At 36.4% G+C, this 14511-nt stretch overlaps 2 protein-coding genes and 1 long non-coding RNA gene across 3 annotated transcripts; 1 reads left to right on the forward strand and 2 right to left on the reverse strand.

The window, feature by feature from the left end:
* LOC117632586 (RNA polymerase I termination factor-like) lies at positions 1–2346 on the reverse strand (the record flags this gene model as incomplete). The annotated part of the gene is made up of 2 exons (XM_034366112.1): positions 1–1444; positions 1799–2346. Coding segments are annotated over 2 exons (1599 nt in total), but the record flags the coding sequence as incomplete, so codon positions are not given.
* A 658-nt stretch (positions 2347–3004) lies between these two features.
* LOC117632587 lies at positions 3005–4011 on the reverse strand. Its single transcript, XR_004586490.1, has 2 exons — positions 3909–4011; positions 3005–3415 (listed from the first exon to the last, which is right to left on the reverse strand). It is a non-coding gene; the product is annotated as an uncharacterized LOC117632587 (long non-coding RNA).
* Positions 4012–4222: 211 nt separating this feature from the next.
* Positions 4223–7714, forward strand: LOC117630655 (ruBisCO large subunit-binding protein subunit alpha). The gene is made up of 8 exons (XM_034363352.1): positions 4223–4381; positions 4961–5141; positions 5318–5439; positions 5551–5758; positions 5851–5996; positions 6093–6399; positions 6633–7084; positions 7230–7714. Exons 1-8 carry the CDS (start codon positions 4328–4330, stop codon positions 7515–7517), a joined length of 1758 nt encoding a protein of 585 aa, XP_034219243.1. The 5' UTR covers positions 4223–4327; the 3' UTR covers positions 7518–7714.
* The last annotated feature ends 6797 nt before the right edge of the window (positions 7715–14511 follow it).

The raw sequence follows: 14511 nt of genomic DNA on the forward strand, positions 1-14511 counted from the left end.
TGCCATGAACATATATCTTTTATTTGAGACAAACTTGAATAATTACAAGTGGTGTGGGATTTCACAATTATTTAATGAAACTGACTTTGTTGGCAGAGGATGAGACAGACAGGCGGCTGTGGGCTTCGCGGCGTGGTGTATAGGGAGGAAGAAGAAAAAGATGGAGAGAAGAAAAAAAGAAGAAAAAAAGAAGAAGCCAAGGAAGACAGAGATGGAGAGAAAGAAGAAAGAACCGACGGCTGGGAGAAAAGTAAAAAAAACAGAAGATCTGTTCTTCAACACTAACCTTTCATCTTTCATACAAAACGTAAAAAGGAAAAGGAAAAATGAAAAGAAGAAAAGACAGCCAGCTTGATACCAAATACACCTCATCACTCAACTACAGGTTTGCTACTATAATAGAGCCTCCTCCCTTGTTTCAAGTACATCCGCTACTTTGATGCCAAATAAACCTGAGTCAACTGCAGGCTTACTATCGAAGACTGCTCTTGCTTCAAGTGCATCAGCACAATAACGTTTCGACAAAATTTCAACTTTTTCAGCAAAGGACTTAGTCCCATACTGACCAATGTGTTTGACCATTTGATTCCATCGCTTACGACAAACATCTCCAGACCTGTGCTCAAGAACATTATCCCAATCAACGTCTTCCATGCAACAAGCATCCAAGCTATCAAGAGCATAAAGTAGGCGATAGTCATCAGCATCAGCCCACACACCTTCAGCTACCAAAGGTGATGTTAATTGGTAATACCACTTCTGGCAGCAAGCGGGATTGGTTCTGGTGCCTAAAGTCTCACTAATTGACTCCCACTTGATATTATCTCGCAGCATGCCATGCTTGGATTTCTTTTCTTCCAACGCCCTCATCTGCAGATCCTTATTCACTAAATCAAATAAAGTCTTGTACTCCTCTTGGGACCAATGTCCTTTCTTCATGTTTGGCAGTTTGATTCTACGCCATGCATCCTTGACATGAATTCTATGTTTGCCCAGTTCATTACCCACCTTTCTCCAATTGGGTTTGGCTTCACCTTTATCCTTAGATTCCATGGCGGCACGTCTTACTTCTTCATACTCTTCAGGGGTCCAATTACGTTCCTTTCCTCGTTCAAATAAAATATGAGCTCGATAATATATGCTCTTAGAAGGCCTCCAGGGTAAGGCTGCCCCAATATCCTTCCAACAATTTTTGACTTGGGGATTGGATCTACAATTGAGTACCTTGTCGATGCCTTCATCACCTAAGCGATGTTCCTCTATGTATGTTAAAACAGCCTCTTTTACAAGCTTGTCTTCTTCTTCTGAAAACCGCTTACCTTGTACTAAGCCATTTTCTGCATCTTTTGGGGCATCACATTGGGGAAAGACCTGCACATCATCAGAAAAACTTACTCTTTTTGATGGTTTTCTAGGTGTAGATTTTTCAGAAAGATTTGGAGCCCTAACATTTTTTTGGGCTTTTAGACTTCCTTCATCTGACTTGGCTATTTCCTTTTCGTCTTCATTGCAGTCCCCTACATTGACATGTTTCTTTGACTTGGCCTTGGCCCTCTTCTTCCTTTTATTACTGTCTTCTACATACACAACCTGCACGTCATCAGAAAAACTCACTCTTTTTTATGGTTTTCTAGGTGTAGAATTTTCAGAAAGATTGGGAGCCCTAACATTTTTTGGGGTTTTTAGACTTCCTTTATCTGACTTGGCTATTTCCTTTTCATCTTCGTTGCAGTCCCCTACATTAACATGTTTCTTTGACGTGGCCCTCTTCTTCCTTTTATTACTGTCTTCTACATACACAACCTCTATGTTACTGTTGCTTGTCTCATCTCCAGTTGTCTGTACATTACCGTCATTCTCTAAGAAATTATTTCCTTCAATTCTACTGCTTTCTGTGCCCAGTTTCTCAACCACAGTTTCCCGCATTTGACTTCCTGACTTCTTTCTATGGTTTCTTTTCTCTTTCTTCATGATTCCACCCTTCTCCATAATTTTCCCATCTGAGTGCTCACTTTCTACTCCAGCCTCCTTTCCATCAATTATGATCTTCTGTACCCATTCACCATCTACCTTTTCTCTCTTCTCTTTCTTCTTCATTTTCTTTTTATCCCCTTCTCCATTGTTGTCAACGTCGCTGTCTTCAGAGCATTGAAATCTCTTAGCTGCCTCACCCATTTTGTCATCCTCAAAGAATATCTTTCTCTTCTTTTCATTATCTGCAAAGTTAACTTCTTCTGTGATTTTCCCGTTGGATTTCTCACAATCATCTTCGGGCTCCTGATCATTAGCCAGGTTTGATTTTAGTTCACTATCAGCCTCCTCCATTCTCCTCTTCCTTTTCCTTTTTTTCTTAATTTCTTTTTGGGTTTCTTAATTTCTTTTTTGACCTTGGACAGTAATTAAAAAAAAAAGAAATTAAAAAAAAAATATCAGGGACCAAAAGTAGTTTTACTTCATAAAAAAAAAAAAAAGTAAACGTAAGTAGGTGAGTAACAAGAGAAAAAGGGTCACAGTATTTCTGGAAACACTATGCAATGTCATTATAGCAGGTGCAAATGAAGGCTGCATTTTAGAAAGTGTACAACAGGGACAGAATAACATCCAGATCCACACACAAATGTAAATGCCATACAATCTACAATTAGAAACCATTACAGGAATGCGTAGTCCACACAAAGCCCCAACAGACAGTGGTGGGAAGTGGCAAATAAATTCAGTAAATAAAAGCAAAATTATGTGGGATCAAATGACAATCTCAGTTAGGTTAAATGAATATCTACATGTTTTCATACTGTCTATCAATAAGAACGGAGTTTTTACAAAATTCGCCTATTATCTGATTGCTGCAAAACTCAGGAACGACTTTGTCTTATAAAACACTGGTAATAATTCATGTCTCCAAAGGCAAGGCGTAAGTTTTGTGACCAAGAGGCATAAGCCTTTCGGATGTGAATGATTACAATAAGAACACAACTATAAACAGATCAACAATGGGAGAAAAGGATAAAGAGAGAACTGAGAAAATCATATTTGACAGTTGGCATTCATTTAGCATTAGCAATCGTTTGGAATTAGCCTCATTCTAGCTACATTCTAAGTACTCGACACTTTGGAGGCTGGGAGAAAAAGATTGAGAATACAAGGTGGGAACAGATAACTAATGGGAGAAAAAAGAATAGACTAGAGACAACATAGAGAGATAGAGATGGTTAGTTACAAACCAACACCGTGTGTTTATGAAGTGACTAGAAGTTTTAAATACAAAAGACAAAAATGGTGCACTCTATTAACTGACTTCAATTGAAAAACAAGAGACAAGACAGTTTGTTTTCTCAAAATCTTTTCAAGAAAAAAAAAAAGGCTTAAGAGTGTGGCCGGCAGTCTTCTTCTTCGGACCACCTCTGCAGGGCCTCGCCTGAAAAGCAAAGAAATGATGCCCTTATTCAGGAAGAGGAACATGAATGCAGGGAAACAAAAAAAACAAAAAAACAAAAAAAAAACAGATATGCATTTTCCAAAAAAATTAATAACAATAATTAATCTTTTTCATACAAAACTCAGTAAACTGACGAACTTCCATTGCTGTGTTTAGACAAGAGAGGCTAATTCCCCAAGCATTTGAATTAACAAAAAGAAAAAAGAAACAATTTTTTAATACCGAAGACAAAATATTCGATGACAGAAACAGTACAAATAAAGGGGGAAAAAAAAATTTCACATCTTTCAACTCCCAAATCAAGAAAATCCTTCAGCCTAGACCAATTTTCCCCAAAATAATGAAAACAGAGAAACCTTGATAATCTCAATTCTGAAAAACCTAACATGCACATAGCCAAATCATCCAATAGAGCAATAGAGTTAGAAAATAATCTATAATACAGAGAGAAAATCAGGATAGATCAACTAACCTCCAAAAAAATATGAAACCCAAGTTCCACAAACGGCTCCTCTCCTTCCTAGAGGGTCTTGACTCCCGAGTTTCCGCTGGCACGCTGAGAGTGAGAGAGAAACAAATCAAGCCGATATTAAATTGTCTAAAGCCCGTTTCTTTGTCAAACCAGAAGATGGGCCCAACTATTTAAGGCCCAATATGCAGAGAGATATCATGTCGCATGTTAGTATTGGGCCTAAAAGCGAAAGAGGCCTCAAAGGGTTTTTCTGGAAGTAGAAGACGGTTCTGGAACGTCGTCGTCGGTTCTCTCTCCTTTCCCACAACAAATAAAACCCAAAACGGGCAAAAACCCTAACAAAACTGTGAGCCTCTCTTATCCACACGCACAATTGCATTTCTACTCTCTAACAAAGCCACGACCTTGAAGCTCTGAAAATGGCGTCGGCCAACGCTCTTACTTCAGCTGCCATTCTCTGCTCGCCCAGTCAGGTACTGGCTTCTTGGATTGTGTGCTATCACGAAAGTGAATGAATTTGTATGAATTGGGTATCATTTGGTCTCTCATTTCCTCTAAACCAAACATTGGCCTCTGTGGCTTGAATTTCGTCGTAGCTTTGTCTTGCACCTGCCTGCCCTTAATTATCTGGGCATTTTGCTTGTGTTTTTGGGTCGCATATTGACATCATTTGAGGTTTAATTGCTTTAAGCTTTTTGGGTTTTGTTTGGCTCAATCTTCTTAGTTCCATAATTGTATGAATTAAGGGTGTTAGCGGAGCTTGTGGAGGACGGTGAATGAATTTGTGTGTTTTGAGTTTCATCTGGTCTCTCATTTCTTGTGAACCAAGCATGTGTTTAAGCCCTTTAGCTTGAATTACTTGGTAGCTGTGGTTGGTAATTGGTTCTTTTTGGGACTGAAGAAATATGCAGGTTTAATAATCTAGGATGTTTGTGTGTAGTTTGGTCATATTAACAGCATCTGAGATTTATTTGCCTTAATCTTTTTGGGTTTTCTTTGTTTTGGTCAATATTAAAAATTCATTCTTTGGTGTGAATTAATGGCGTTGCCAGAGTTTGAGGAGGAGGGTGAATCAGCAGCAAAATAATAGGGTGAATTACAAGCAATCAAGGGGCCGATTTGTTGTGAAGGCCGCTGCAAAAGATATAGCTTTTGACCAGAACTCAAGGCGTGCGCTACAGGCCGGAATTGATAAGCTTGCTGATGCAGTTGGCCTTACTCTTGGCCCTAGGGGTATCTTCTTTCTTTTCCTTGTTGCATTGGTGCTATCTTGGATATTTCCCTGTTGTGCGTTTGTGACGAAAAGAGTGTCTCCTTAACCTGTTTCAAACATTTTCTAGTAGATAGAGGTTTCATTTCATGGTATTCTCTTTGAACGTGAGCAATTCCTAATTTTGATGTGTCTGTAGGGAGGAACGTTGTCTTGGACGAATATGGAAGTCCAAAAGTGGTGAATGATGGAGTAACAATTGCTAGAGCAATTGAGCTTCCTGATGCTATGGAAAATGCTGGTGCAGCTCTCATAAGGGAGGTTGGACCTTTATTTTCATAGTATTTTTCAAAGTAGTACTATCCCAAGTCAGGCAGTTCTAATTTTCTGGGTTATTTTACCATGCTCTCTTGTTTCAATTGTGGGATTTAGGTTGCTAGCAAAACGAACGACTCAGCTGGTGATGGAACAACAACAGCATCAATTCTTGCTCGGGAGATAATCAAGCTTGGACTTTTGAGTGTCACCTCTGGTGCAAATCCTGTTTCAATAAAGAAGGGGATTGATAAAACTGTACACGGTCTGATAGAGGAGCTAGAGAATAAATCTAGGCCTGTTAAGGGTCGTGATGATGTTAAAGGTACTGTGCTGTAACGAGTGTTAGGGTATTTCATCAAGTTTAATTATTTACTGAAACCCCATGTCCTTTGTTGATCATTGTTTTGCTTACAGCTGTTGCTTCTATTTCTGCTGGGAACGATGAGTATATTGGGACAATGATTGCTGATGCCATCGACAAGGTGGGACCTGATGGTGTCCTATCCATTGAGTCATCATCCTCATTTGAGACAACCGTCGAAGTGGAAGAAGGAATGGAGGTGCGTTTCTTTATGGTCTTAGTTGCATTTCATGATTTTCCTTTCTGTATATTATATGATTATCGTCTCTTGATGATTTTTGTCATTGTTTTGCAGATTGACAGAGGATATATCTCCCCTCAATTCGTTACGAACCCTGAGAAATTGATTGTTGAATTTGAGAATGCAAGAGTTTTGATTACCGACCAGAAAATTACAGCTATCAAGGACATAATTCCCCTTTTGGAGAAGACCACTCAGTTGAGAGCCCCTCTGCTTATAGTTGCTGAGGATGTCTCTGGGGAGGCTTTGGCGACTCTTGTTGTGAACAAGTTGAGGGGCATAATTAATGTTGCTGCCATCAAAGCTCCTGGTTTTGGTGAACGGAGAAAGGCTCTCCTCCAAGATATCGCCATTTTAACAGGTAAATATTTGGCTTAGTATATCAGATTATATCTCAGCAACACAAGTGAAGTTTGATATCAATAGTGCAAGGAGTTTTCTTGTATCTGTTTCTTTAGATTGGATATTTAATGGAGCAAAATGCTTGGTTACTTTATTGCAGTATATTCTGGATATTTTTTTAATTGTGTCAACAGATAGACACTTAATTTGCACGGATATATTACTCATTCAGCTGGTTCCATATATATTCAGGAGCTGAGTTTCAAGCCAATGATCTGGGTCTACTGGTGGAGAACACCTCAGTTGAGCAGCTTGGTTTGGCCCGAAAGGTGACAATCTCAAAGGACTCCACTACCATAATTGCTGATGCAGCTTCAAAAGATGAGTTGCAAGCTAGGATTGCACAGCTGAAGAAGGAGTTATCTGAGACAGATTCCGTTTATGACTCGGAAAAATTGGCTGAGCGGATTGCTAAATTATCAGGTGGAGTTGCTGTTATAAAGGTGGGAGCTGCTACAGAGACCGAACTTGAGGACCGTAAGCTTCGTATTGAGGATGCCAAGAATGCCACTTTTGCTGCCATAGAGGAAGGTATTGTGCCTGGTGGTGGTGCCGCCTTGGTGCATCTGTCAACATATGTCCCTGCACTCAAGCAAAAACTTGTAGATGCAGATGAGCAGCTAGGTGCTGACATTGTGCAGAAGGTAATAACAATCATGCCTTATTTCTTTCGACCTGGTTATTTGGAATTGCTACTACTGTTCTTGAAGGAAGAAGTTCCATATTCTATGCTAATTCTCTCAACACCTGTCCTATTCATTCTGAAAAATCAAATCTATTTACATGCAGGCACTCGTATCACCAGCAGCATTAATAGCTCAAAATGCTGGAATTGAAGGTGAAGTGGTTGTGGAGAAAATAAAGGATAGTGAATGGGAGGTTGGTTACAACGCAATGACAGACAAGTACGAGAACTTGGTGGAAGCCGGTGTTATTGACCCAGCAAAGGTAACAAGATGTGCTTTACAGAATGCAGCTTCGGTTGCCGGAATGGTGTTGACCACTCAAGCCATCGTGGTGGAAAAGCCTAAGCCCAAGTCACCTGCGGCTGCTGCTGCACAAGGTCTTACTGTGTAACATGTAGAATTTTTAGATTGACAGAATTTTGGTAGGGTGGTTGATGGGGTGCATTCAGGTCGAAGGCGTTTGTTAAAACTTCTGTTATCACTATGAATGTGCCTTGTGCCTTTTGTACGGATTGACAAACAGTAATTTTTTTTTTTCCCTACATAAAAGTAATCTGGAGGCATGTCATATCATGGGGGTTTTGAATATTTCGCTTTTTGGTCTTTTCCTGGAAACCAAACCTAGTAGTAGCACACGATGCATTACTGAGCAATCGATCTGGGGCATGCATGAAGATGTTGTCTAGGAGGGGTTTTTACCGAGGTTTCATTTGGGAGTGATTCTAGGCCAATAATCGCTTATATGGAGAATTATTTTTTTTATATAATCACGTGATTTTAAGCGGTTGTACCCAGAAGCACACACCTTCCTAAGTGATTTTGGGATTTTAGTTCTTCCAAACGAGTTATAACCCTTCATTTGAATGAAGGAAAATAATTGGGAATTTAGCTAAAAGTTGGGAATTTAGAAAGAGAAATTGACAATTTCTTTGTTTGACAACTTAAAAACAAATTTTATTAAATGACGTACGGAAAAATTGGTAGAAATTGGAGCATCAAATTTTCGAGTTTAATTTCCACCATAATAGGTGTCATTTAATAATTTTCATGGTGCTATTTACAAAATTCGATATACATAAATTCAAACACTGAAATCTTAAATTGCCAAAAATTAAAATGATGGAAATCTAAATTCCGTCATTTTAAAATTCTATATAATTTTCAATTCCTTCATTCAAATGGAAGATGATAATAAGTTTAGCATTTGCGTTGAGTTCGTGGTATACATGACACTTAAAAGTATTTCTTAAGATCTTATTCTTTGTAAATTTAGGTTTTAGCTACAAAAAAACTTTCACTCAAAAAAGACAGAAAAACCCCTCAACTTTCAAACCAAAGACATGCAAATGTAAAGGATTCCTTAGAAAACCTAAAAATAGTAAGGGCATTTTTGTCCATTTTGACTTCTTTTAAAAATATTTCTCTCTCCTTTGACCTTTTCCAAAGAAGAGAGAATATATAATGTTTATTACAGAAAATATATAATTTTTGTGCACGCATGGCACTTATGTGGTATACATTTTAGCAAAACAATGGGTTTCATTTGTATAATGTTAGAGTTCTTATAGCAATTTTGACAGACCTAACAAGGGGGGCCAAAGTAATCCGAAGCAATTAAGTCATAGTTCTTACATCAATTTTGACAGACTTAACAAGGGGGACCAAAGTAATCTGAGGCAATTAAGTCATAAGACAATGGGTCTTACTCGTGCAACGCCAATATTTTCAACAGATATTTTGATGGACTAATGATAGAGGGCAAAGTTGAACGTAAAATATGGGTTCATAAACAATGTGAAATAGACCATATCCTAATGGTATTAAAACAGTTAAGTCTTGTTAAAATTATAAAGACACGATTAAAAGAATTAAAACTGTACTAAGCATCTCGAAAACTAATTAATTCTTCTTCTTTTTTGTGAAAGAAAACTAATTAGTTCTTCATCTCATTTAAGTTTTTTTTTTAAACTTGGGCCAATGCAATAGAAATCTATGAATGTAATCTGTGGCCCAATCCAATGAAAAACTAGGGTTCAGTGCTTGCGTGCTTTTTATGCAAGTATTGGGCCGCGTATAGCCGGGCGGCTTAACTTCAAAAATTTCTATTTATGGGGTATAGCCATTTAAAATTTCTATTTATGGAGTATAGCCGTGTGGCTATACTGTAAAAATCCGTGTGGCTATACTGTAAAAATTATCTTAGCAGCGCGGCTTTGCTTTTAAACTTTCTATTTATGGAGTATCGCCGAGCGGCTATACCGTTAAATTTTATATTTAAAGCGTATAGCCGCCCGGCTATACTGTTAAATTTTTAAATTTTCTATTTATGAAGTATAGCCGCTCGGTTATACCGTTAAAATATCTATTTTATGGAGGGCAATGGAAATGACGGTGCCACTTGGATTGGTCTAGTGGCTTCTGGCTGCCACGTGGCCCAGCGTCGGTGGACCGTCCAATAAAAATTCTGGGTTTTGTTGTTGAGGCTTTTTAATTTCCCTTTCGGATTCCAGAACAACATGGGAGACGACCAATAAAGGCAAAAATCCACTTAGCACACCTAGAAAAAAGGTAATATAAATCTGGGCCCGTGAAAGAAAATATATATTTCTCTTGGTGGAAAATTGTGATTTTATCATATAAGAGGCGGTTCATATTTAAATCCTACATCAAAGAAATACATATTATTTGATGTTATGTTACTAAAATCAAAGGTTGAAACATGATCAGATCGATTATTGGTAAATTGATTGATAACATAACATACGAGTATTTAATACAAGATAATACTTAGACGCACCTCGTTGATTAATAAATTTTCATCATACACATGTCATAATTAGAATTGTTTATTTCTTAAATCACAATTCTAAAGATCATCTTTACATGCAAAAAAAAAAATATTCAATCAAATTTGATATTGTTTAGTAATTCATATGTATTAAATAAATATATGATTTTGATACCATAAGATCCTCATGATGAACTATCCTTTTAATTGATACATGATCTCCAATTTGATTGATCTTTTACATATATGATCTTAAATGCTGATTTAGAAAATGAACGCTTTCAATATGTATGGTGAATAGTCGTTAATCATAATAGAATGAATAAGAAGGTGCACCTAAGTTTTGTCGTTTACCGTAATAAATGTTGTTTTCTTTTTAATCAGAAAAAAAATGTAAATGTTGTTTTGTTAAACAATGTGTCAATTTTTATTAAGACATTCAAATTAAAATTTGAAAACAAAAAGGGAGTTGCATGAACTAGCAGAACTAGTAAACAAAGTTGTCTCCAAATTATTAAAGATACACGTCTTTGGCTTCTTTTTTCTTTGCGAGACGTGAAAGCTTTTATAAACGAGGAGCGCGTGGGACTACCGAGGCCTGAGGTAGAAAAAAGCACTTATCAAATTGAATGGGGAGAGTGCGCGACTTCGAAGCACCCAATTTATGGTCTACCTAACTATTGCAATTGATAAGTGCTTTTATTTTTGAGATTCTGAACCAGAATCAGCTTTTTTCAAAATTTATGCATATCGCCCCACAAATCGCTGTCTGCCTTTTGCTAAAATAAAAATTAGTTTTGGGCCTTATTTCAACTTCTTTTTTGGGTTTTGTGGAGAATGTGGTACCGACCTTCGAACCCAAGACCACTAGGAGTTAATGCAAAGGAAGGTTGAAGGCCAGTTGTGATTTCAACTTCACTGGCCATACGACAATCTGGTAATTGGTATGCCAAGCCTCTTCTTTGTTTTTCCTTTTTTCCTTTTTTCCTTTTTCTTTTTGGTAATAAAGTTGATCATGCTTGCAAATGAAACTTTTGCGTTGCTTTTGTTTTTGTTTTGCCCATTCAACGCCTACCACTTTTGAATAAACTTTTTGTTCTGGATGGTTGAATTAGTTTGACTCACTAGATTTACTGCTTCATTTTCCACAAGGTGGATATTAAATCAGATATTTTTTTATTTTTTGGGTAGACAAATGAAAGTCTTTTTTTTAAAATCTGTGTTACATCCAAAAAGATGGTCTGGTGAGAAGCGAGAGAGAGAGAGAGAGAGAGAGAGAGAGAGAGAGGGTGTGTGTGTGGTGGGTGGGATTTTTTTTCTTTTTTCTTTTCTAAAATAACTTTTTTGGGAAGTAAAATTGGATTCCAAATTACTGGTTACTCTCTCAATAATATGTTAGGTCCAATACACAAAATATCTTGTATGTGGTTGTAATATCATTGTGAAATACCGACTTGGTGTTATCAATTTACTCAAAAAATATATGGTGGAGGAATAAGTTTGTACTTCAGGTATAATGTTAAGAAATTTACTTGTTTTATAATTTGGATGAATTCATGACCGCATGTTGGCATCTGGTGTGGTGTAATGGTCATACACAACAATTTCTTCAAATAAACGCTCTAATATAAAAAAAGTTTTAAAAAAGTGGAATAAAAAATCAATGTTATTTAGAGGAATAAGAAGAAAAAAAATGGCAATGTATCGCCTTATTATTCTCCATCATTTCTTTTCCTTGATCTCTCCTTTTCCTTCGTATGTCAAATTTTTGTATGAATTTTTTTTTTTTTGGGTTGTAAGCTTAATGTAAATGAGTCTCACAATTAAGGGTGTATGTCGGTTTTCGAAATCGATACAATTTAGTCCATGCACATCCGATCCAATATAAATTGATTGTGATTTTTTCAATAGGATCCAATCATATTAGATGTTTAAATTCAATCTGATCTGATCCAATTGATATTGGATTGGATGATCGGTTTTGATAATAGAAAAAGACATTAATGAAATATTAAACATGTATCCTTAAGTTTAATCTAATCAAACATATTAATAGATGTAAATGTAAAATATAAATGAAATACTATAATAATTAAAAAAATGTTTATAAAGTATCTTTTAAAAGTAAATGTAAAATATAAATGAAATACTAAAAAAAAAAAATGTTTATAAACTATCGTTTAGACTATCGCTTGTATTAAAAAAAAATTTACTTTTATGAAGGAAAAAAAAAAGCATTATTATAAACTAAACTGATTGCTATTACCAAATTCTGTCAAATGTTAGGCTTTCTTTTTCTCAAAACACATCAGGCATTTTCCTTAAGGTGAGAGAAGTAGGCTCTACCAAACATTTGTGAAGTCATGGCATGCAATCCACTCAATATGATGACAACTACAGTTCTGGAAAACACACCTTTTTGTGTTTGTTTTTTCCACCAAACCATCTCAGTCCGTCGACGTGCTGTAGAATTAATATTCTAAATTTTTTTTTCTTTTTTGGTCGAAATAATATTCTAAATTTCTAATCCAACGGATTGCAAGGCAGTTGTGACTTGTATTGGTATGGCCAATTCCCAAATGGGCTCCGCAGCATAATAATTCCAAGTCAATAATATGCTAAGAAACCCGAGTTCGGCATCTATGTGTGAAAGCTCTACCATGTTTCGGGAAAAAAAAAAAAAAGAAGAAAAAAGGCTATGCCATGAACCCACTTTCGATTTCAACATTCCAAATTCAATGCTTTTTTTAATTTATTATTATTTTATTTCCAAATAACAACACCTTCAACTTCGACAAGCAAAATTTATTGGGTTGTACACATGTCATATGTTACCCGCATTGAAGAATAAAAATTATAAGAAGCATTGACCGAAACTAAGGGCTCGTTTGGGAGTACTTCTTTCTGAAGCGCTTATATCAGTAGTGCTTATGTCAATAGTACTTATGACATAAGTGCTTCTATAAAGAAACAGTTTGTCGTTTTGATGTCACATTTAAAAGTGTTTTATCAAAATATTATAATAAACATAAGAAATAAAAATTCAAAGGATCCCAAAATAAAAACATGACTTTAAAAAGTTGTGAAATATAAAGATAGTGATGAATTAATAGAAGCTTAAAGGTTTCCATGGGTGTTTTGGGATCTGATAGGTTTTGGCGTCTATTAACCTTTTCGCAGGTAGTGTTTTGGTTTTAATAGGATAGAAAAAAAGAGGAAAAAAAAAAAAGAAGAAGGTATTTTGGCATTTAAAAAAATTAAATGTTGGTATTTTCGGCATTTTAAAAGTTTCATTAAAGGGAGTCAAGTGCTTCCTTTGTTTTTGTCCTGCAACGCTTTTAAGAAGAAACACCTCTGAAGTGCTGCCTCCAAAACCACTCAAAGTACTTTTCGATCTCACCCAAAGCGTTTTTGCAATTTTTGCCAAGAACCATTTTTAAAATACAGAAGCGCTTTTCGCTACTCCAGGCTCCAAAAGCACTCCCAAACGAGCCATAAGTCTAAGGTACATAAAATCAAAATAAAAAACAATGACAAATTCTTTTTAGTTCTTCAATTTTGTTTTTATTTTAGGGTTAACTGTTGATTTACTTCCTGAACTTGTACGTTATTTTTAATTTGTACCTTCAACTTTTTTTTTTGTTGAAAAATTAAGTACACAAACTAATTTTTTATTGCCAATTCCCCTCTATAGTCTAAATCTCAACATTTCATCCAATTTGCCGTTAAATATGACGGCAAATTAGTCATTTTATATGTTAAAATAATATGAAATCTAAAACAAATAAAAATTCATTTTAATAAACAAAGGGGCCCACCTCTTCACCTTTTTCCTTTTGTTGTAATTAAAAAAACATAGGGGAAGGGGAAGGGGGATGGGTCTGGGGTGGAGGGTAGCTTGTGGTGGTGGTCATGGGAGAATGGAGGAGAAGAAAATGGGTGGTTGGTGGCTTGGTTCTAGGTTCATGAGGGGTTGTGGGTGAAAAAACCAGGAAGGGGGAAGGGGAGAAGAAATATGGGGGAGGAAGAGGGGAAGGATGGGTCTGGTATGTGGGTTTTGGGTTCATTTAGGGGTTGGAACTTAAGGGTGATGGTCATGGGGGAATCGAGAGGAGGATGGGGAGGTGGGTGAATGGTCCGAGGTTAAAAAAAAAGGGAGGAGGTGGTGAAGGGGTATTGGTCTAGAGTGAAATGTGGTGCTCATGGGGAATGAGAGGAGAAGAAAAATGCAAGGGGGTGGGGTTCTGGGGTGGTCCCTATGATTTTTTTTTCTTCTCTTTTTCTTTAATTGTTTCAGTTTGTTTTTTTAAATTATTTGACAAATTATTGGATGACATGTTATTGATTTAGACAGTAGGGGAAATATGTAATAAAAATTAGTTCGTGTACTTCATTTTCCCAAAAAAAATGTTGAGGGTGCAAATTAAAAGTAGCATACAAGTTCCTGGGGTAAATTGACAGTTAACCTTTTGTTTTATAGTTAAATTATTCTCTAACTTTTCAGTTTCCCCTTTGCCTCTATCATCTTTCTTTTAGTTTGATATCCATCGCAATTTAAAGACACGCACAAATTTCAGGCTAATTCAAGATGGAACCA

The sequence above is a fragment of the Prunus dulcis genome, chromosome 6, assembly GCF_902201215.1.
Source record: "Prunus dulcis chromosome 6, ALMONDv2, whole genome shotgun sequence".
Classification (NCBI taxonomy): domain Eukaryota; kingdom Viridiplantae; phylum Streptophyta; class Magnoliopsida; order Rosales; family Rosaceae; genus Prunus; species Prunus dulcis.